This window comes from Esox lucius, chromosome 20 (genome assembly GCF_011004845.1).
Source record: "Esox lucius isolate fEsoLuc1 chromosome 20, fEsoLuc1.pri, whole genome shotgun sequence".
Lineage (NCBI taxonomy): Eukaryota > Metazoa > Chordata > Actinopteri > Esociformes > Esocidae > Esox > Esox lucius.
In genome coordinates, this window is record NC_047588.1 from 11,491,025 (window position 1) to 11,512,608 (window position 21,584).

The 21,584-nt window shown below is 43.5% G+C and overlaps 2 protein-coding genes across 7 annotated transcripts; both read left to right on the forward strand.

Annotated features, from left to right (window-relative positions):
• The first annotated feature begins 3,599 nt into the window (after positions 1-3,599).
• On the forward strand, positions 3,600-7,645 carry etfb (electron transfer flavoprotein subunit beta). 2 transcript variants are annotated; one of them, XM_010899435.3, is made up of 7 exons: positions 3,600-3,724; positions 4,763-4,921; positions 5,282-5,440; positions 5,532-5,594; positions 6,254-6,412; positions 6,517-6,730; positions 6,971-7,645. In XM_010899435.3, the coding sequence occupies exons 1-6, from the start codon at positions 3,674-3,676 to the stop codon at positions 6,685-6,687; spliced, it is 762 nt and encodes a 253-aa protein (XP_010897737.2). In that variant the 5' UTR covers positions 3,600-3,673; the 3' UTR covers positions 6,688-6,730; positions 6,971-7,645. The 2 variants fall into 2 exon arrangements, with proteins under 2 accessions (XP_010897737.2, XP_019896309.2); XM_020040750.3 differs by lacking the exon at positions 3,600-3,724 and adding an exon at positions 3,793-3,918.
• An 833-nt stretch (positions 7,646-8,478) lies between these two features.
• vsig10l (V-set and immunoglobulin domain containing 10 like) lies at positions 8,479-14,848 on the forward strand. 5 transcript variants are annotated; one of them, XR_002195694.3, is made up of 12 exons: positions 8,479-8,830; positions 8,996-9,325; positions 9,421-9,693; positions 10,051-10,314; positions 10,665-10,910; positions 11,223-11,498; positions 11,826-11,918; positions 13,562-13,780; positions 14,006-14,013; positions 14,090-14,150; positions 14,237-14,332; positions 14,420-14,848. XR_002195694.3 is itself a non-coding variant. In XM_010899436.4 (12 exons), exons 1-12 carry the CDS (start codon positions 8,758-8,760, stop codon positions 14,492-14,494), a joined length of 2,100 nt encoding a protein of 699 aa, XP_010897738.2. In that variant the 5' UTR covers positions 8,483-8,757; the 3' UTR covers positions 14,495-14,848. The 5 variants fall into 5 exon arrangements, 4 of the variants coding, with proteins under 4 accessions (XP_019896366.2, XP_019896365.2, XP_019896367.2 ...); XM_010899436.4 differs by having other exon boundaries at positions 8,483-8,830; positions 13,900-14,013; positions 14,110-14,150; XM_020040807.3 differs by lacking the exon at positions 14,420-14,848 and having other exon boundaries at positions 14,110-14,150; positions 14,237-14,328.
• Positions 14,849-21,584: the final 6,736 nt, after the last annotated feature.

The following is a 21,584-nucleotide window of genomic DNA, read 5'->3' on the forward strand; positions in this document are numbered from 1 at the left end:
GCCGCCATCTTGAATTGGCTTGTGAGGGTACCTGTCCAGTGTGGGTGGCATTGTTGAACAAATTATTGTGGCTGAGTATGTTTTTAATATAGATGTTGGAATAGGGTCAATGGTGCCAATGGTAGTTTTTTTAATGGTTTCTAACACAGCAGCAGGTGCCACCAGAGCAAAGTCACTTGGTGAAAGGGCTGATTGGGTAGGAGCACAAGTGAGGTTACGGTGAGAGGATACAAAGTTCTCTCTGATATACAAGTCAGCCGTGTCATCGTGTCCTGTTATACAGGTCAGCCGTGTCATCGTGTCCTGTTATACTGGTCAGCCGTGTCATCGTGTCCTGTTATACTGGTCAGCCGTGTCATCGTGTCCTGTTATACTGGTCAGCCGTGTCATCGTGTCCTGTTATACTGGTCAGCCGTGTCATCGTGTCCTGTTATACTGGTCAGCCGTGTCATCGTGTCCTGTTATACAGGTCAGCCGTGTCATCGTGTCCTGTTATACTGGTCAGCCGTGTCATCGTGTCCTGTTATACAGGTCAGCCGTGTCATCGTGTCCTGTTATACTGGTCAGCCGTGTCATCGTGTCCTGTTATACTGGTCAGCCGTGTCATCGTGTCCTGTTATACAGGTCAGCTGTGTCATCGTGTCCTGTTATACAGGTCAGCCGTGTCACCGTGTCCTGTTATACAGGTCAGCCGTGTCATCGTGTCCTGTTATACAGGTCAGCCGTGTCATCGTGTCCTGTTATACAGGTCAGCCGTGTCATCGTGTCCTGTTATACAGGTCAGCCGTGTCATCGTGTCCTGTTATACTGGTCAGCCGTGTCATCGTATCCTGTTATACAGGTCAGCCATGTCATCATTGTGTGGACTTGTGTAAGTCAGCTAGTAGTGCAAGTTGTAGTGTCTCCTGGAAGACCGACCTTCCAAAGGACTCAATGTTTCTGAATTTATTAGTCCACTTGGGGCATAGGTGAAGTGCAGGGGTAGTAACAAACATTGTCACAGCCCTATGTTTGACACAACTAGATCATGTATACAACCGTCCTACATGTGGTTCAAACTTTCCTTCGTCAAGGAATCCTCCATTTGTCGCAATTACAGCTTTGTAGACCTTTGGCATTCTAGTTGTCGATTTGTTGAGGTTTTCCTCCTGTTGTATGCAGGAATTGGCTCCAATCAAGCACCGTCAACAGGGTATGTCATTGGGTTGCAAAATGGAGTGATTGCTTTACTTCATCAAGATCCCTTTCACCTTGTACAAATCGTTCACTTCTACCACCAGCAAAGCACCCCCAGACCACCACAATGCCTCCACCATGACAGATGGTGTCCAGCACTCCTCCAGCATCTTTTCATTTGGTCTATGTCTCACACATTTTCTTTGTGATCCAAACATCTGACTTTTTTCCCCAATCTTCATCTGTCCAGTGTCTGTGTTCTTTTGCCATGCTTAAGCTTTTCTTTTTATTCACCAGCCGGAGCTATGCCTTATTCTTTACAGTTTTGCCTGGAAGGCCAGCAGTGACCCTGCCAGTTGAGGACCTGTGAGGCATCTGTTTCTCAAACTAGACACACTAATGTCTTTGTTCTCTTACTTAGTTGTGCATTGGAGCCTCCCCCTTCTTTCTATTCTGGTTAGAGACTGTCTGTGCTGTTCTGTGAAGGGAGTAGTCGTGATCTTCAGTTTCTTGGTGGGCTCTCGCATGGAATAGCCTGCAATTCTCAGATCTAGAATAGACTGACAACTTTCAGAAGAAAGTTATTTGTTTCTGGCCATTTTGAGCCCATAATCGAACCCAGAATTGCTGATGCTCCAGATACTCAACTAGTCTAAAGAAGGCCAGTTGTATTTCTTTTTTAATCAGCACAACAGTTTTCAGCTGTGTTAACATAATGGCAACAGGGTTTTCTAATGATCACATAGACCTTTAAAATGATAAACTTGGATTAGCAACCAACATGATAAATTTGCCTTGTGAAATTATAGACAAGGGGCCGTATTCACAAAACATTTTATCTTACCACTAGGAGGTCTCTTAAACAGCACTAAAAGTTCCTAGCTAAGAGTTTCCTCTTAAAACCTATTTACAAAGCTGCTAAGACCAACTTTTACTAAGGAACGGAGAGAAGTCTTGAGCTAAAAGAAAGGGCAGGGTTGACCCAGATTTAGGAGCTGGTTATAGCGCTAAAACTTTTTGTGAAATACTCTTAGACCAAACATTTAGGAGTCCTAAAGTTGGGACTTGACACGCCCTTTTTTAAGAGTTAATTGTAAACCAGCAAGTTAGGAGCTACTTTTAGCATTAAGATGTGTTGTGAATACGGCCCCTAGATTAACAAACACAACGTGCCATTGGAACACAGGAGTGATGATTGCTGATAATGGGCCTCTGTATGCCTATGTTATTCCATAAAAAATCTGCCATTTCCAGCAACAGTGGTAATTTATGACATTAAGAATATCTACACTGTATTTTTGATCAATTTAATGTTATTTTAATGGACAAAAATGTTGGTTTCCTTTCAAAGATAAGGACATTTCTAAGTAACCCCAACATTTTTATGTTAGTATACATGCAGGTCTGAGGAAGGGGCTTCTCCAGTGATGATAAGGTGATGTTTTTATCGAAGATTGTAAGTAGGAACTCTGACATGTTGTACCAGTATAGCAGTTTCAAGACATGGCAGAGGATTTTTTTTTTGAATTAATATGAATGAAAATTACATTTCAGTGGGACAGGAATGTGATCTGCTCAGCAAACAGCACTGAAAGAGACTGCATTTGATTTAAAAAGAGACAAATCCCAGAGAGAGGCTTCAATTTAAAAGCCTTGCACTCAAATGCTAAACAAGCTGTGACTGGAAACATTTTACTCAACATAAGATTTAAAAAAAACATTGTAGAAAAGAGTCACACCACCACCTCTGCCATGGGCACAGGTACTATCTAGGTTGGTATAACTAGTTGGGGATTTTTTTATGTAGTAAATCAGGCCCACCATTTCTGTGCCACATTTCTTTCAAGCAAAGAAGTCCCAGGACATTGTCCTTGATAAACTCAAATAATATAGAGTTTTGTTTGTTAGTGATAGCGAGTTAAACAGTAGCCTGATTAAGAGGTGGAAAGCTGATATTGGAATTGGCTCCATGGAGTAAGGTAATGTGCTGCATAGACCTGGTGGAGAGGGAAATGTAGAGTACTTTGTGGACACTGTTGGCATTTAATTAATTTCCTGCAACCCCAAATGTTCCTCAATGTTTTTCTCTTGGATTCAGAGTTGAAGAAGTAATTTTTTATGTTAATAAAATAGCAGAGCAGCCTAGGCTCTCATAAGGTCACCATGTCAACCAGAATGTATAAAATGAACTTTACCCCAGTTACCATTAGTTAGCTAGCTTCGGGTAGCTTACGCGAGAGGAACATTTTATCTCCTTGGCTTTGTTTCTGACTGAAATAGCTGATGGACTGGGTTGTTCTCTTTGATTGGTTATTGGTGAATTTCGATGTAGTTTTTTCAAGATTTACGTGATTTCATTGGTTCTACAAATGGGTGCCCGGTTTAGACCCGCTTTCTTTCGATTCAATGGAAACACTCTAAATCGTTCCTACCTCTTTTGGGGTGAAAGGTCGTTGTGGTGACATAATAGCATTGCTGAGTTGAAGATTCGCTAACAATGTCGCGGGTTCTTGTTGGAGTTAAACGTGTCATTGACTATGCTGTCAAGGTAGCTACTCGTCCAGTTTCATGTATTTAAAATCCATTTTATAATACATTATGATGTTTGCCGAATTGTTCTCAAGACGTCGCTTGCTAACTACTGAAGTGTAGTAAGCTAGGTAACAAACGTTACGTGACTAATTCGAGTTGGGAATGACTAGCTACGTCTGAGCAAAGGACTGGTTTGATATCTAGCTTGCTGTAAGTCCAGGCATGTCAATTATTTTCACTAGCGTATAGTTATGGAAAGGAATAGGGAAATACCAAGGTCATGGCAGGGTTATTAAATGTCTTGCTTATTTTGCATGCTTGCTAACTAGTAACATTTGTTCTGGGGTTGAAACACCACAGAACTGTCAACAACAATATACAATAATAGCAATTATTTGTGTGAGTGCAACAGTGTGTCTGCATTGTACTGCATATGCTAAAGTTTAGTCATTCAGGCTCGTAAATATTACCCATTAACACGATCATCATGACAAACTTGTTGTCACTGCCGGAGGGCTGCTATAGCGCCTACAGCCTTTCTTATCAGTCGGCTGTATTCCAATGTAATATTGATTTCTGTAAAGGAACCTTAGTGCAATATCTGTTACCAGCTTTTCCATATGAGTACACCTACGTAAAGCTTTCTTGGCTGATACGATGGCCCCAGCTTAACCATGTCCATCAGAGGAGGGGAGGGATGCTTAGAATGCGACAAGGAATGGCAGTGTAAAGTCTATTTACAATGGCTTCTTCCATAATATGGGGTTGCCATTTTTTTAAATGCACACATGTTCAGCCCACTGTAACTACTGCATTTCCAAGACTGTCCAGTTCCCCACAATCAACATCGAATGCCTATGTGCACACCTAGCCCTTTTTCTGTCCGTCTGTTTTCGTCTTTCTTTCAATGTCACCAGTTGTGAGTGACTAGCCAGTAGGACAGTAGTTGGCTTGAAGTGAGAAACTAGTAAGCATTTCTTGTTGTTGTCCAGCTGCTTTCAGTCTGATTTCTTCTTTTCGGACCTAATGAACACAAGCCTGCTCTCGCCCTCAGGTCCGGGTGAAGCCTGACCACAGCGGGGTGGTGACAGATGGCGTCAAGCACTCCATGAACCCCTTCTGTGAGATTGCTGTGGAGGAAGCAGTTAAACTCAAGGAGAAGAAGTTATTTAAAGAAGTGGTGGCTGTCAGCTGTGGGCCTGCACAAGCAACCGTAAGAGTCAAGAGTTCTCTGACCTAGAATGGCCAAGTTGTGTGTATTCACTGATGCAAAATGTTCTGAACATTTTAGATTAAATATACTGAACTGAGGTCTCCTTATTACATTATGCATAACCTGTTTTACTCAATTTATTTCTGAATATTCTGTAGCATTGGCTTTGCTCCCCCTTAACAGGTCTTCAAATGCATTTGTGGTGAACCTTTTGGTGGTTTAGGCTTGCTGTGATTAAAATCGAAAGAGCCAAATGCTATAGTTGGTCAACATCATCTTGAATGTGGAAATGTTAGTCTGTCTGTGTTGTTAGATCCTCCTCTGTCATTTTCAGAACCTGTTGGTAATGTGTTTGTGTAGGAGACCATCCGCACTGCTCTTGCCATGGGCTGTGACCGCGGCATCCACGTAGAGGTCACAGGGAAAGACTACGAGTCTCTTGGACCCCTACAGGTCTCTAAGATTTTTGCGGCTCTGGCCAAGAAGGAAGAGGCCTCCCTGGTCATCCTAGGCAAACAGGTAATCAGCGCTGTGCCACCGCCACACCAATGCCAGTTGACGTGAAATCTCATGCAGTCATCGCTGAGTTTGTGTGGGTGTTTTTCCACAGGCCATAGATGATGATTGTAACCAGACGGGTCAGATGACTGCGGCCTTGTTGGACTGGCCTCAGGTTAGTTAAGGTTTTGTCTTGTTTTAATCCACATCAGTAGGACTCACTTAGCTGGTCTGAGGGTACTGAGGTCTGGTTGACCCTTAACTACCGCCTTGAATAGAAAGGTTCCCTGGACCAGGACATTTGGTCCTTTCAAGGCTGGTTTAAGAGGCCAGCTGTGGATATTTTCACCAGCCTGAAGGAGCCATCGGTGTTAGACAAGGCTTGATTGACTTGGCCAGATTCAGTCAACACATCTACGCTCACGTACTCTGGTCTACTCTGAAATGTTGACCAAAGGGCAACATCAGGGTGTACACCAGATGTCACAATTTGAATACTTTGTGACCTACAATATTTACAGGGTATATTCACTCTGCCCAAAAACATTTTTTGTTGCGAAATGTTTAGTCAAAGTTCATTAAATTTCAGAACCCTTTTTTTCTCTCTTCCCAATTTTGTCAAGTCCAATTTGAGCATGTTTTCATTGTCACCAGTAGAAGCTCGGTTCATTGTCAGAATAATTTTGTTTGGTGGATTGAAAACATGCCCTAAGGCATGATAACGTACATAGTTCTACCCCAATCATTTGCTATATGTTCATTTGATACATTTAAAGAATACTTCATCTCAGTGTGGATTTGAGCATTTACTCAATGGACCTTCTATTCTTGCAGGGCACATTTGCCTCTGAGGTGGAGATTGAGGGGGATAAGGTGAAGGTGGTGAGGGAAATTGATGGTGGTCTAGAGACCATCAAGATCAATATGCCTGCTGTTGTCACAGCAGACCTTCGACTCAACACCCCCAGATATGCCACCCTGCCCAACATCATGGTAATTGCCCCCCTCACCACACACTCACACGTATTTTCCCAAATAGTGTCCACAGACAAATGTATTTTCCATTTCTCATACCTCGTTCAATTCCTTTCTCTCAGAAAGCCAAAAAGAAGAAGATAGCCAACATGAAGCCAGCTGACCTTGGGGTGGACATTGTGTCCAGGTTGGAGGTGTTAAGGGTGGATGAGCCCCCAACCAGACTGGCTGGGGTTAAAGTGGAGACAGTGGATGACCTGGTGGCCAAACTCAAGGAGAGTGGAACAATATAGAGGCCCTGTGGGGGTCGGAGTGGGAGTGCAGGGGACACACGTGGTAAGTTTTTACCTGGAAACAGTATGTCTACCATTATTAATTGTTACATAGTACTGGTAACCCAGTAGCCATGTAATAACAAACCAATGTCAATATTAACAACAATTGTACATTTTGGGGAATAGGGAGATTTAACTGTCATACATCTCACCATTGTAGAGTCTCAGATGTACTTGTCTAGCTTTGTTTTTCGCTCCCTCTAAATAACTATAATATGCATGTCCCCCATTTCCTTGGCAGGTCTCTGTATGAACAACGGTAAAGTAGCAGTGAACATGGAGGTCTGGTTTCCTAAGACAGAACCCATCTCCACCCGGCCATCTGTGTGTGACTGACTTCCATGACAGTAGTCCATTGGCTGAACTGAAGGGCTACTAAGAAATACTGTCCTCCAGGAGCCCTCCTAGCCCACAGGGTGATGGGAGGGCCTGTTTTGCTGTGAATCCTAATCCACATGGTACATTTGAATTAATGTATAGTATATTCTGTGAGTGTAGGTGACCAGGTATTTAAAATGCACTACTTCCAGGCCGGCAACATTTACTCACCTTTGTTAATGTGAGTTGCATTAAGGGTCAACAAAGTGTCACAATATTTTGAACTGCACCATGGACCTAAACCTTCAGTGTCACATCCGGGCTGTGTAGTATGAGTTGGATGTTATATGTAAATGAACCCAACGCTACAGAGCTGAATGTGCATTTCATGTTTGGTGTCAAATGTCAGCCAAATTGGTGTGTACAAAGTTTATCTGAAAATAGTTTTCTGTGGGTTAGGTGGCAGCTTCAGATGACAGTGCCTCTCAGTAGACGGAAGAATGATCAAAACCATGCACAGTTGACTTTCTACCATAAGGGCCTCTGTTCTTTTTAAATTGTACAGCATCCTACAATAAACAACTTTCTTTCATATCTACATCAGTGTTTTTTAATGATCATTGTGTTTTTCTGTGTTCTGTCGGTTCATATGTGTGTTTCTCACAAACCAATATCTGAAGTAGACATTACTTGTCTGCAAGCATCCTACACATTCCAAACTGCTAAATTCCAGAGTCATGTGGTATTCCATCTCCCTCTTACATTGAAGAGAAGTTGGACTGAGTATAGTTATATTGCTGGGAGTGCCAAGCCCAAAATGAATTTCCCTGAGAAAATGTATAGAAGTAGATGAAAAAACTAAGGTGAAATAATATTTTGCTTAATTTTGTGCAAATTTGTATTCAGGTAGTCACAAAGACTACGTATTCTACTATACATTATAAGTAAGTGAACTTCTAAGATCCAAAACGTGTGGATTATGTTTTCCTAACTGCCATGTAGAAACAATCTGTAATGACTGTTCTGTTAGCGGCAAACCAGTAACTTCAGAGCTTGATATGTGTGGTTGGTTTTCCTATCTTAGTTCCAAGGTCGTGTATCTCCCAGAGGGCAAGATCACCCATATATAGGAATGCAGTTATATTAGTTACTTTTCATTATGGTAATTATGTTACGTTACTGACACGCATGTCAGTTCAATGTTAGCTGTTTAAATACAGTTATAAAACTTAATTTCTGTATAAAACAAATCAGTGTTCAAATAGAAACAGTCGGGAAAAGACTTGAAGATGTGAACTGTCCCACTTAGAAGTACAACTATTACACGATAAAAAATAAATCAAAAAGATTGCTGTATAAACAGCCGTCATGTTACCAATATTATTAATTATGCTACTAATTGTTTCAGACTAACACTAACATTTTAAACTTCAAAGGCGTGGTCCTCACGTTCGTACAATCTAGGCTTTGACATCACACAGGTGATCTGCCATTGAATGCTGATGAAAGACGGCTGGAGAGCTTGAAAGAGAAATAAGGCTACAAGACGCGAGCTATTTTACCTACTTAATTCGTTACCTACTTAAGTTTTAGAGAACGTTTTCGAGCTTTTTATGACATTGTAAATGTTGATTAATTTTATGTAGGGTGCAGTGGGCATTTTATGTTTTTTCGATTTCGACTTTTTTTTTTTTAAGGCGTTTTGCAGATATGCCCTCACATCAGTTTGGTGTTCTCAAGCTGCTTGTTTTCAAAGTCACACTATTAATGTTCATGATTGAAGGTAAGTTTCCATTTGTCGTCATTGTTTTATTTTGTAAACCTAATAATCCCACTTGTTTGATACTTAGCCATTAAGTTAAACTAAATAGTGTATTGTTTGTTTGTGTCCCATATTTCTGGCTATATTTTTATATTGATTCCATTGTTCTTTTATTGTCAACTATAGGTGTTAACTGCGCATTGTCCATCTCTCTCCGGGGACCGTCCCTGGTCAATGCCACCGTTGGCAGCAATGTGACTCTGGCAGTGACAATCCTTGGTGCGCCTGACCCTATGGTCACATGGAAGATGGGGGGTTTACCTGTGGTGATCTGGACCCTTGGCTCCAGTGAAGCTCCAGCCATATCGGACTCTAACCGCGATGTGTTGACAATTGAGGCTGATGGTTCTCTCACCTTTCAAAATTTGTCGTTTGCCTACAGTAACACGTACACACTGGACATAATTAAGGTTGGAATGGTCACTGTCTCGGCCAAATTCTCCCTCAATGTCTACGGTGGGTACCTGAAGGCTCGTTTTAAGGGTTGTCTTTGCCCGTTACGCTGATTACAATTCCAAATCATCACCTCCCTGTGCCCTCCACTTCTACAGACTACATCCGCAACGTTTCTGTGACCGTTCAGACTGCTGACGCCATAGAGGGAGCGGACAAGTATACTCTGCAGTACAGCTCAGTGCCGGGAGAGCCATCCCAGTGGTGGTGGTATTTCAACAGTGTGCTGATACGGAACAGTTCCCACTACACAGTAGACCAGAAGAGCCTGGTCATCCATCAGCCCAGCCGGACTGACACGGGACGTTACACCTTGGTCCTATCCAACCCTTTCAGTGCCGTCACAGCTCATAGGAACATCACTGTTCTCTGTAAGAAGGGGTTTCTCTGAATGTCCCTCTCTTCTGATTTGCTCTGCTTCTATTAGACTTAGTTAACCACATATTTTGCACCCGTTGTTACATATCTCTAGGTCTGTTGTTGAACCCTTGAATTGAATCCTTTGTGGAATGTTTTCCTGTCGACTCCAGTTTTCCACTGCGCTTCCTTCAGCTGCTCTATAGCATTCACATTTTAAGATGGCAAACGTCCCCTTAACTTCATCACCGTGCATGCATGGTAAACGTGCTGAATGATGTACTTGCATGTTAAGTGATGCACTCCATTTAAAGTGTAATCTGATATGCCCTCAAACTCATACTTGATTCTTTATCTGTGGTCTCCTGTAGATGGACCAGATGAGCCTGTTCTTGGTGTCAGTCCGTCGCAGACTTTCTTTGTGTCTGGAGAATCCCTCGCTCTGTCCTGCCGGGCAGAGGGTGTACCGCTGCCCTCGGCCTCCTGGCTGTTTCAGGGTCACACCATTGGTTCCCAAGGAGGACGTCTCAATCTGACCAGTGTCCAGACCAGCCAGGGGGGCATATACACTTGTGAGCTTTTCAATGAAAACACAGGAGTACGTCGCAAGAAGAACTTGACCATCAATGTTTACGGTACCCATTATTAGTGTTTTTCTTTTTTTTTTATTAGTGTTGTTTTCTGATGTTTGGGATCATTGATCTTACTGAGTTTCTTAACACCTGAATGGTGTTATTAATCCCAAGTTGGGAAATAGTTTTATCACGTTGTGCATCATCCAGGACTTAAGCACCGCACAAAATGTTATTCACATGATTAAAACAACATAACTTTACTGTATACCAATGAAAGGAATCTTGAGGTAAAACTAATCCACAAAGCCTGGTTTGGTGTACATACACATGGTAAGAACAGCCTGTGTGTGCCAAACCAAGTGCCTTGCTTCAGTGTAGGGTGCCAATTTAACCCCTCCCTTACTTGACAGAGAGGCCGGCTGGCAGCCCACTATGCTCAGTCAATGCAGCACATGGAAATGCTAACCTGCAGTTCAACTGCCATTGGCCAGGGGGCACCCCTGAGGCCTCGCTGTCCTTCCCATTCTTCAACACCACCACCAGCGGGGCCGGAGACTTCAGCTTGACCAGGCCTGCCTCCCAGGGCCTTAATGGAAAAACGATCCTCTGCAGGGTCGACCACCCTCTCCTTCAGACGCAATGTAGTATTACCTTAGGTGAGTCACTAGTGCTGTCTTTTTACCCATATTTACCAGACCTTTTATTGATAAATCATGCCTTAGTGTTTCCTTTTTACTGAACATCTTTCATCCATATCGTTACGCTGTCTATGCCGATTACACATTTATTTTGAGACTTATTACGGGTCATCAGGGTAAGTCACATCCCAGCCACTTGACTATATTCATGTGGTAGAAGGCCTCAGTGGCAATTCCAATATCCATGCAAGAGGACATTTGCCAGATCTGTCTTCCTCTGTGGTCTCCACACAGTATTTAACTGGTGAAACTAGTGTTGTCCCTCCGTAGGTGGTCCTGCAGAAATCCTCCTGACGGTCACCGCTGTCGACCAAGGTGGTCAAATAGTGGTCAACATCCAGTGCCACAGCCAGGCCATGCCCAAGGCTATGGTCACATGGTTAAAAGGGAGTGAGATCCTAGCCAATGGGATGCAGTACCAGATTAACGAGGACACCACCCAGCTCAGCGTTCACGGTTTCAACAGCAGCGTGGCTCGTCTGTACAATTACACCTGTAACTGTAGCAACCCCCTGGGCAACACTGCAAAAGAGACTCAGCTCCTGGGTATTGTTGTTCTGTATATAGACTGGTGTTTCTAACCAGCTGGTTAACTGCCTCTAACACTTGCAAAATGTAGTGGGTTTTATTTTTGAGGCTCAAGTCGTAATGAAATTTGAGCTGTATGTCTGGTACTCAGTATTTTGTCCTTGAAGACTGCAGTACCGTATCTGGTTAAAGATGTGTAACGTGATCCCTATGCTTTGCACTGGTTGGATTAGATTGTATTTACTGAACTGGGAAATTGGGTTACTAGAGACTTCTAAAGTTATGGGACTGTAAGGACAGGACTTTTTACACAAAGCTCTCCTTCTCATTCCTCTTCTCCTTCAGGCCCCACCATATCATATTCCCATCTGTTTCCTAATGGAGATGGAACGGCCGTCACAATCACCTGGGAAGTCCCTCCCACCTCTGTGATTACAGGTAAAGCTGCTAACGTGTTCTCATCAAATCTTTTGAAAGATTGTTTTCTGTAAAATACCGTTTTCTGTAAAATAATCTTACAATTAACTGTAGAGTTGCAAATGTTCAACATTGTGCCCTGACCCCTTTTGTTAAATGGCTCTTAATCTGACTGCTGAACGAGTTGTCTAAACGATACTGCTGAGGGTGCTACACCAAATACAGGAGATGGGGGTGTAAATATTGCTGACTGCCTGAGATCATATTCACCACCTGGCCTTGAGCAAACCTGTTGTGACCTAAATGAGAGAATTCTTTTGGGTTTGTGTGTGTATATATACAGCTTTAATTAAGTTGGTGGCTGAGAGCCTTGTATACCATATATTATCAGAAATTTGAACTTCAGAATGCAATTTCAATGGTTTTCATGTAGCGTACAGTCTGACTGCTATTAGCTACACCTATCTAGTGTCGGATAGGACCCCCTTTTGCCTCCAGAACAACCTGAATTCTTCACTGCATTGGATTCCAGGTCCTGGATACATTGCTTAGGGATTTTAATCCGTATTACCTTGACCGCATCGTGCAGTGCTTGCAGTTTATTTGGCTGCACATTCATATATAAACCTCCTATTCTACCTCAACCCAAAGGCCACTGGAATAATGCTTACACTGCAAAAATCCTTACTCAAAAATAATTATAACTTGAAATGAAGGGCGAAGCTTGACATAAGCTCGTAAATTCTAAAAATAAGCTACACACCAGACAATGATAAATCTATACAGGATTGAGTCTTGTTTTGGGACTAAATCTTGTCTAAGAATGAAGTTGTGCTTTATCAAGACTTTAGCATATTTTTATATTCTGTTACAAGTGAAATTCCCACCCCAATTGGCAGAAATGTTTCCTTCAAGTGTTATTTTTTTATTTTTATTCAGTGCTATGAAGTCCGACGAGAACTTCCCCCCACCACAAGTCTGTACCATTCCCACAACAGGATGGGTTAAGGCCATTTACTCCAAGTTCTGACCCTGCCATCTGTGTAATGCAGCCGAAATTGAGATTTGTCAGACAGGGAGATGTTTTTTCCAATCTTGAATTGTTCGGTTTGCGATCACGTGCCCAGTGTAGCTTCATCTTCCTGTACTTAGGTGACATGAGTGGAACCCAGAGTTGTCACCTACTGCTGTAGCCCATCCTCTTTAAGGATAAACAGGAAGTCTTTAGACAAACCTTTTGTGGTGGAGTGGTTATGAGAATTTGTGGCCTTTCTGTCAGCTGGAACAAGTCTGGCCATCCTCCACTGGCCTGTCATTAACAAGTTTTCACCCATGGAACTGGGCGTTCGTACCATTTTCTTTAAACTCAAGAGACTACTGCTAGAAAATCCCTGGAGGTCGGTTATTTAAGATACTTGAGCCACCACATCTGGCGCCAACTATCTTACAGAGTTCAAAGTTGCTTAGGTCGCATGTCTTCCCGTTCTAATGTTTGGTTGAGTAAACCTCTTGACCCTGACTGAATGCTGTTGAACTATTGAGTTGCTGCCACATGAATTGCTGTGTGGCTATTTGTGTTAACACGCAGGCATACCTAATGGTGGCCATTAGCAGAGGGAGTAGTACTGGTTCGGTTTCACATAATTGTCTATGTTGCTTTACAGGGTTTGACATCCAGATGAGCGGGCCAGACCTTATGTCTAAAAGTGTAAGACCAGGGCAAAAGGCCACAGACAACTTCCGTACTGTTCAGCAGAAACCTAGTACTTCCCGGAGCGCCAACATCTCAACTCTAGATCCCAAGTCCACATACCAATTCCGGGTCATTCCTGTTGCTGGCGGAATTCAGGGAAAACCATCTGAGGTACAGAGCCTTGGACCAGGTAATAGAACTGACTAGAAAACATTAGTATTCCGGTCGATTTTCCCATTCCTCACTTTGCTGGAAAGGGCTTTAAAAGGGATACATCGTTCTCCCCAAAAATCCTCATGGTTTTTGAAGGTCTGAGCCAGTCACAGATTATAGGGCTTGCTGCTGGGATCCCTTGTGGAGTAATCTTCCTCCTCCTCCTCATTGGCCTCATCTGCCTTTGCATCTGCTGCTCCAGGAAGAAACGTAGGTGTACCTCTCTCAACACCCTAACCTTCCTTTCATGAGCACCCTTGTAATCAAGTGGTTTTCACTGTGAAAGGGTCTGTCTCCATTTCATAGGCAAAGCAAACAGATATCCTGTGGCCAGAGTGGTGGAGAAGGTAATGTAGGAAAGGGGGGGTGGGGGCTGTAAATTGTCTTGTTCTTGCCAGTACTGTAGAACTCATGTTCCCTGTCCCCCCTGCAGGTGGTGACAACCCAACCGAATATTAACGCTCCTAGCTACCTACTGACTGGAGGACTCAAACCCCAGCCTGATCATGACCGAAAAAACCCACAGATGGTAATTCACTGAGCCATGTCATGGCCTGAACTAACATCTGGTGAGAGAATCTATACCATAAGGTTGATTTGTGTGTTTACTTTCCAGGATCCCACGGAGCGGTCCGTCCCTATCCCCAGATTTGTTTCCCCTCCCCATGTGAGAACTGCCACTATTGTGTAATGTGCCAAGACCAGAGGAGTAATAACTAAGTCTTCTAATGTCACCATTTTTCTTGTCTTATTTTCACTGATCTATGATGTCCTAATCATTTATATGTTCTTAATATTTTAGCACAAATACAAAGATCACACCAGTCAGCACTTTTTGAAATATGATGAAGTTTCCCTCTGTAACTGCACTTAATTTTTAATGAAGTTTCTCAACTCCTTTTGGACTGTTCAGACAGCAATTAAGTCTCACTTAGTCTTAATCTGTGTCTGCGAAAACTGTTCCTTAGTGTTTTTGTAAAACATTTTCTAGTGGTGATCAACCACTTTTGTTTTTGTTTTCAATAAACTTGAATGGCCCATTGTGCTTTATGTCTGTATGGTTTAATAATATCATAAAGGCACCCATAGTAAACAAACCCAACTGATCCAGTTATCTATTTTAATGCTGCACCCAAAACCTCATGTGGAGAAAGTAATTATCCCCTTATGCTGCCTACTAATGCCTTGGAGGTGTTTTGGCCCACTCTATGCAGAATGGCTTTAGCTCAGTGATATTTTTCATTATTTGAGTAGGGCTTGGCTTTGACTAGGCTGTTTGGACATTATTCATTAACTTGTCTAATGTAGGCTTGTTTCTGGTCTTGCTTTGTGATGCGGCTGCGCTCTATGTTCTGCTCAGAGTTGGATGGCATGTGGGTGTTGGGCCACAAAGTTAATAGGTTATTGGTTTGCTCCAGTTGCCATTTAAGCACAATTATTACCGGTGGGTCTTTGTGTAAAATCATGTCAAATTATATAGCAATGGACCAGTGTTTCCTGGTCCTAGGGACCCCAAGGGGTGCATTTTTTTTACCCTTACTCTCACACGCCTGATTCAGATTAGGGCTTGATAGGTGGATTTACATTAATCATTTGTGTAAGTGGTAGGACAAAATGTAAAACCGGTGTGTGTGCTAGGGCAAAAACATGCACCACTTGGGGTCATGAGGACCAGGGTTGAGAAACACTGCAATAGATCAGTGATTCTGGCAAACCATCCGGCGCCTCAGGAGAGGGAAACAGTGCCCTACCAACGCTGTTTACAGTAGAGGTGGGCAGCTGTTGACCTCTACTGGGGATGTCGTCGGGCGGTGGAAGGAGTACTTCGAGGATCTCCTCAATCCCACCGTCACGTCTTCCAAGTCACAGAGGTGGTCAAGAAACTCCTCGGTGGCAAGGCACCGGGGGTGGATGAGATCCGCCCTGAGTACCTCAAGTCTCTGGATGTTGTGGGGCTGTCTTGGTTGACACGCCTGTGCAACATCGCGTGGCAGTCGGGGACAGTGCCTCTGGGATGGCAGACCGGGGTGTTGGTCCCTATTTTTAAGAAGGGGGACCGGAGGGTGTGTTCCAACTATAGGGGGATCACACTTCTCAGCCTCCCCGGGAAAGTCTATGCCAGGGTACTGGAGAGGAGAATACGGCCGATAGTAGAACCTCGGATTCAGGAGGAACAGTGTGGTTTTCGTCCAGGCCGTGGGACACTGGACCAGCTCTATACCCTATACAGGGTGATGGAGGGTTCATGGGAGTTTGCCCAACCAATCCACATGTGTTTTGTGGGTATGGAGAAGGCATTCGACTATGTCCCTCACGGCATCCTGTGGAGGGTGCTTCGGGAATATGGGGTCCTGGGTCCTTTGCAAAGGGCTGTCAGGTCCCTGTACGACCGAAGCAGGAGCTTTGTCCGCATTGCTGGCAGTAAGTCAGACTGGTTCCCTGTGCATGTTGGACTCCGGCAGGGCTGCCCTTTGTCGCCGGTTCTGTTCGTAATTTTTATGGACAGAATTTCTAGGCGCAGCCAGGGGCCGGAGGGTGTCAGGTTTGGGGACCACACGATTTTGTCTCTGCTCTTTGCGGATGATGTTGTCATGTTGGCCCCTTTAAGCCAGGACCTTCAGCATGCACTTGGATGTTTTGCAGCCGAGTGTGAAGCGGTGGGGATGAAAATCAGTACCTCCAAATCCGAGGCCATGGTCCTCAGTCGGAAAAGGGTGGCTTGCCCACTTCAGGTTGGTGGAGAGTGCCTGCCTCAAGTGGAAGAGTTTAAGTATCTAGGGGTCTTGTTCATGAGTGAGGGAAGGATGGAACGGGAGATTGACAGAGGGATCGGTGCAGCTTCTGCAGTAATGCGGTCGATGTATCGGTCTGTCGTGGTGAAGAAAGAGCTGAGCCGCAAGGCGAAGCTCTCGATTTACCGGTCAATCTACGTTCCTACACTCAACTATGGTCATGAGCTATGGGTCATGACCGAAAGGACAAGATCCTGGATACAGGCGGCCGAAATTAGCTTTCTCCGCAGGGTGGCTGGGCGATCCCTTAGAGATAGGGTGAGAAGCTCGGTCACCCGGGAGGGGCTCAGAGTAGAGCCGCTGCTCCTCCACATCGAGAGGGGTCAGCTGAGGTGGCTTGGGCATCTGTTTTGGATGCCTCCGGAACGCCTTCCTGGCATATTTTAAGACATTTGCTATTTTTAGTTAGGTAGTATGTATGTTCAAATACTTCAGTTTTTTACTCACAATTATCTAAAGGTATTACCACTGAAGGAACTGAAAAATGTCAGGTAAATTTTTATATCCCACCCATTCTGTTCTAGAAATGTATGTCTGTGGTTTCTTGTGGTGAATGGGTGGTTACTTTGGCCGCCGATGCCTTTGTGAAAGCAAACGGTGGTCAGATGTCAGTGTCTTATCCGATTTCCAAGATCGTTAAGTCACATTTGATAACCCAACAAGACTGCGGTTTTATCAAACGAAGTGCAGACTGAAATCTTTAAGGTTGGTGCCTTTGTTGTGGATTGTATTTGTATGTTTCTCAGATTTTTATTGTTTAATGGTTGGAACATTTGCCCAGATTTGTTGAGATTAGAACCGAAAGTTAATTCATACCCGAGAGTCACGGTGATGACCGTGTGGTTTGCCAGCTTTCCATCGATTTAAACCATTTATTGCTACAATTCTTAAGTTCATGTTATGTTTTTGGGTTCGTTTGAGTAGCCTAGGCTTAATCGTTTACCAATTTACGTAATGTTCTAGCTAAATATTCTACACCAAATTGCTACCCTCACAGTTAACATTAGCGTGCTACTTTCAGCCTATGTTACATTTTCATCGGTTGTGCACAAAAATAGGGTACATTATTGTACCCTAATTGAAGTGGCAGTTTATTAGGATCATGATTTTGTGTACCATTGCATGAATGACTGCCTGGCATCATTTATTATATTTATGATGAACAATTATTAATTACTTAGAAACTAGTTGCTATGAATAAAGGTGCCATCAGTTGTCTTATGAATGACTTGTTTCTCATTGAGTCAGTGTTGCTGAGGCAAAGTAGACCCTTCATTACCAAACACCAAGTAACTAAATTAGGATACAATTAAGAGTCATTACCAATCTGTTAGTTAAACAAACAACTGTTGGTTACTTTAAAACTATAACCATCTGGGTGATCAAAGGACTATGTGAATATTTGGTCTGTTAACTGGTTGCATATGTCACATTTATCGCATGTCTCATTAGGCAGAGAAAAGCTGTTACTATCAAACGTTGTCTACTTAAACAACTGAGTCAGTGTACTGGTGAATGGACAGATCAAATAGGCCAATAGATGGAAGGTTTGCAAAGTGATTTATGTTCCCTTGTAAAAGCTCATATGCCCCCAGTGGCATCACCTGGTACCTGTATTAAGATATCGACTAAATTCGCTGTGCTGGTCAGCCTCACCAAACCAGTGGATGTGGACAGCTTCAGAGGAAGAACTGCACTAGTTGGCAGGGCCACCGATGGAGACTGCAGCCTGTTGATCAACGGAACCATACTGGAACATAACGGGGAAAACATTTACCCACATTTTGGTCAGGGTGCAGAACTTCTATCGTAGCCTTCAAGCGGATGGTGACACTGGAGGTTACAGGTAATCATCAACAGTCATGCAACAACAGTTACTGTCAAAAGGCAAATAAAAAATAAAATATGCAAACATTTTGAAATGTTTTCAGTTTTGTGGTGCAGAATATAGCAAAGCAGAATCCCATACACCCACTGTTCCTTCTCTGTGTCTCTTATTGTACTTTTTGTCGGACTGCATAAGTGGAGTCGGCTAAGAAGTGCGAATGTCACTGACTGACTGATTGAATTACTACCCACCCCTTGTTAAATAGCGTAGTGGTTAAAGATGCAGACTTGTGATCTATAGGTCCCGAGTTCATATCTCCTTGCAGGCGAAGCAAAGTATGCATTGTGCGCTCCTCCACCTTCCATTTGAGGATGCCCCACAGATGCTCAATAGGGTTAAGGTCCGCAGACATGCTTGGCCAGTCCATCACTTTTACCCTCCGCTTCTTTAGCCAGGCAGTGGTCGTCTTGGATGTGTGTTTGGGGTCGTTATCATGTTGGAATACTGCCCTGCGGCCCAGTCTCCAAAGGGAGGGGATCATGCTCTGCTTCAATATGTCACAATACATGTTGGCATTCATGGTTCCCTCAATGAACTGTAGCTCCCCAGTGCCGGCAGCACTCATGCAGCCCCAGACCATGACACTTCCACCACCATGCTTGACTATAGGCAAGACACACTTGTCTTTGCAATCCTCACCTGGTTGCCGCCACACACGCTTGACACCATCTGAACCAAATACGTTTATCTTGGTCTCATCAGACTAATGGTTCCATTAATCCATGTCCTTCGTCTGCTTGTCTTCAGCAAACTGTTTGCAGGCTTTCTTGTGCATCATCTTTAGAAGAGGCTTCCTTCTGGGACGACAGCCATGCAGACCAATTTGATGCAGTGTGCGGCGTATGGTCTGAGCACTGACAGGCCCAATTTGGTGAGGCGAGACCTGTTCTGAGTGGAACCTGTCCTGTGAAACCGTTGTATGGTCTTGGCCACCGTGCTCCAGCTCAGTTTCAGGGTCTTGGCAATCTTCTTATAGCCTAGGCCATCTTTAGGTAGAGCAACCATTTTTTTTTCAGATACTCAGAGAGTTCTTTGCCATGAGGTGTCATGTTGAACTTCCAGTGACCAGTATGAGGGATTGTAAGAGCGATGACACCAAATTTAACACACCTATCCCCATTCACACCTGAGACCTTGTAACACTAACGAGTCACATAATACCGGGGAGGGAAAATGGCTAATTGGGCCCAATTTGGACATTTTCACTTAGGAGTGTACTCACTTTTGTTGCCAGCGGTTTAGACATCAATGCTTGTGTGTTGTGTTCTTTTGAGGGGACAGCAAATGTACACTGTTATACAAACTGTACATTCACTACTTTAGCAAAGTGTCATTTCTTCAGTGTTGTCACATGAACAGATATAATCAAAATATATACATAAATGTGAGGCGTGTACTCACTTTTGTGAGATACTGTATATTGCGACTGTTTCTGGCATGGAATAGTTCATCTTCAGTGTCGCTAGAAATTGCTCAATTCTTATGATTATTCCTTGGAAGTTAGATACTAGTAAGCCTATTACTTGCTAATAAGCTGTTAAAACGGCTAGTGACAAAAGCAATACAGTTCATAGATGCTATTTGTGGTGGAGGTAAACTTAATAAGAAACGTTAGTCAGTTTAACACAATCCTCAGTGGAGTCCAGCGACTGCTGAAACGTGTAATACCGTGGCGTTGTGGTTAAAGACAGTGCCTCCCATGTGGAACTTAAGTTCAAATCTATTGAATGCAATGACATTTATTATTTCCGGTAGATTCCACGGTTCTCTCATCTTGTCACTTGATGAAAAAGTTAGTTATCCTCGCCTTTATTGACAGTTATCGTATAAATGTATTTCACGAATGAAAGAAAAAAGTATGTTGTTTTGCCATGAAAGAAAAAAATACGTTCATAGGCCATGAAATGAAATAGCTTTGGCAGACTTGCTAGCAACTGTTCAATTTGTATGACTATTCCAGTACATTAGTAGATACCGATAAAGCTTATTACTGGCTAATACGCAGTTAAAACGGCCAGGTGGAGACGCAATACACAGCCGCTATTTGTGGGGGAGGAAAACTTAGTAAGAAACGTTAGTCAGTTTTACTGTATCAGTGTCATTCATGAATGGCCAATTAACTATTAAAATGGCCAGTGGCAAAAGAGGGTTTTGTTCAGGATAAAGACAAGAGGCTATACTGACACCCAGCACCTGTACAGCTCTGTGGTGTGGTGGTAAACAACACAGCCTTTCACGTGGGCGACCCGGGTTTGAATCTTGAGGTAACATTTCCTATTGCAGGCCGGCTGAACTTGGCTTGCCTGGTTTCTTGTTTAGATTCAGCACTGAGGCCACAGATCTGCAGTCTGCATGTGAGGAGCCGAAAGAGAGGGGTGTCGTCAGCGTTTCCTGTTTTGCCCTACACACCTGCACCTCCTCTTCGCTCCTCCCTCCCTCCCTCTCTCTCTTTTGGGGTGTACTGGGGGACGGTACAGAGAAGCCACGTCGGGGAGGTACAGGGGCCTTGGCACATCCTCAGGAGTGTGGAGGAGTGTATGGTGCGAGACGGAATGCCACAGGCGAAGTGATGTTCGAGCTGGGAGTCTCTGCCGAAATCACTTCATCCTCCTGTTACAAGTTGTTTCCCTTCGCTCTGTGTCATGTCGTTCGAACCATAGACATCCTATTTAAAGGCTAGACGTCTCATGGCGCACTCACTTCCGGCATCACCTGTGGCCATCTTGTCACAGGCAGGCTTCCTGTCGGGCTCTGTGGTACCTAATATAAGGTGAGTGATCAGCACTAACAAAAATACTCTTATCTCGCTGAAACCTTGACGGATTTACAAACAGTTTGGTTTCTTACAAATGTTATTAACGTGGCTATAATTCTGAATGCTTGAAAATGTTGAAATTACAGCTTTTCTATTCTAAAAACGTCTAAATCGTGCAGCATAGTTGGATCACGGCTACTTGCGCAAGTTATCAAGGCAGTTATCACAAACGAGCTGTTCGATTATAGAGGTTTTACTGACACCAATAACGATTTTATGACAACTAATCTTTTGTCTAAATTACAATATTTGTGGATGTGGTTGTAGTTATTTGCTGGCTAATAAC

Bases quoted from the DNA above. Each gene is read 5' to 3' on its own strand.
- vsig10l (XM_010899436.4), top strand. From the start codon at position 8,758: ATGCCCTCACATCAGTTTGGTGTTCTCAAGCTGCTTGTTTTCAAAGTC. The intron at 10,911-11,222 runs GTGAGTCACTAG...GTCCCTCCGTAG, and splicing joins GCAATGTAGTATTACCTTAG to GTGGTCCTGCAGAAATCCTC. The intron at 14,014-14,109 runs GTAGGTGTACCT...TCCATTTCATAG, and splicing joins CTGCTGCTCCAGGAAGAAAC to GCAAAGCAAACAGATATCCT.
- etfb (XM_010899435.3), top strand. From the start codon at position 3,674: ATGTCGCGGGTTCTTGTTGGAGTTAAACGTGTCATTGACTATGCTGTC. The intron at 3,725-4,762 runs GTAGCTACTCGT...TCTCGCCCTCAG, and splicing joins TCATTGACTATGCTGTCAAG to GTCCGGGTGAAGCCTGACCA. The intron at 5,441-5,531 runs GTAATCAGCGCT...GTTTTTCCACAG, and splicing joins TGGTCATCCTAGGCAAACAG to GCCATAGATGATGATTGTAA.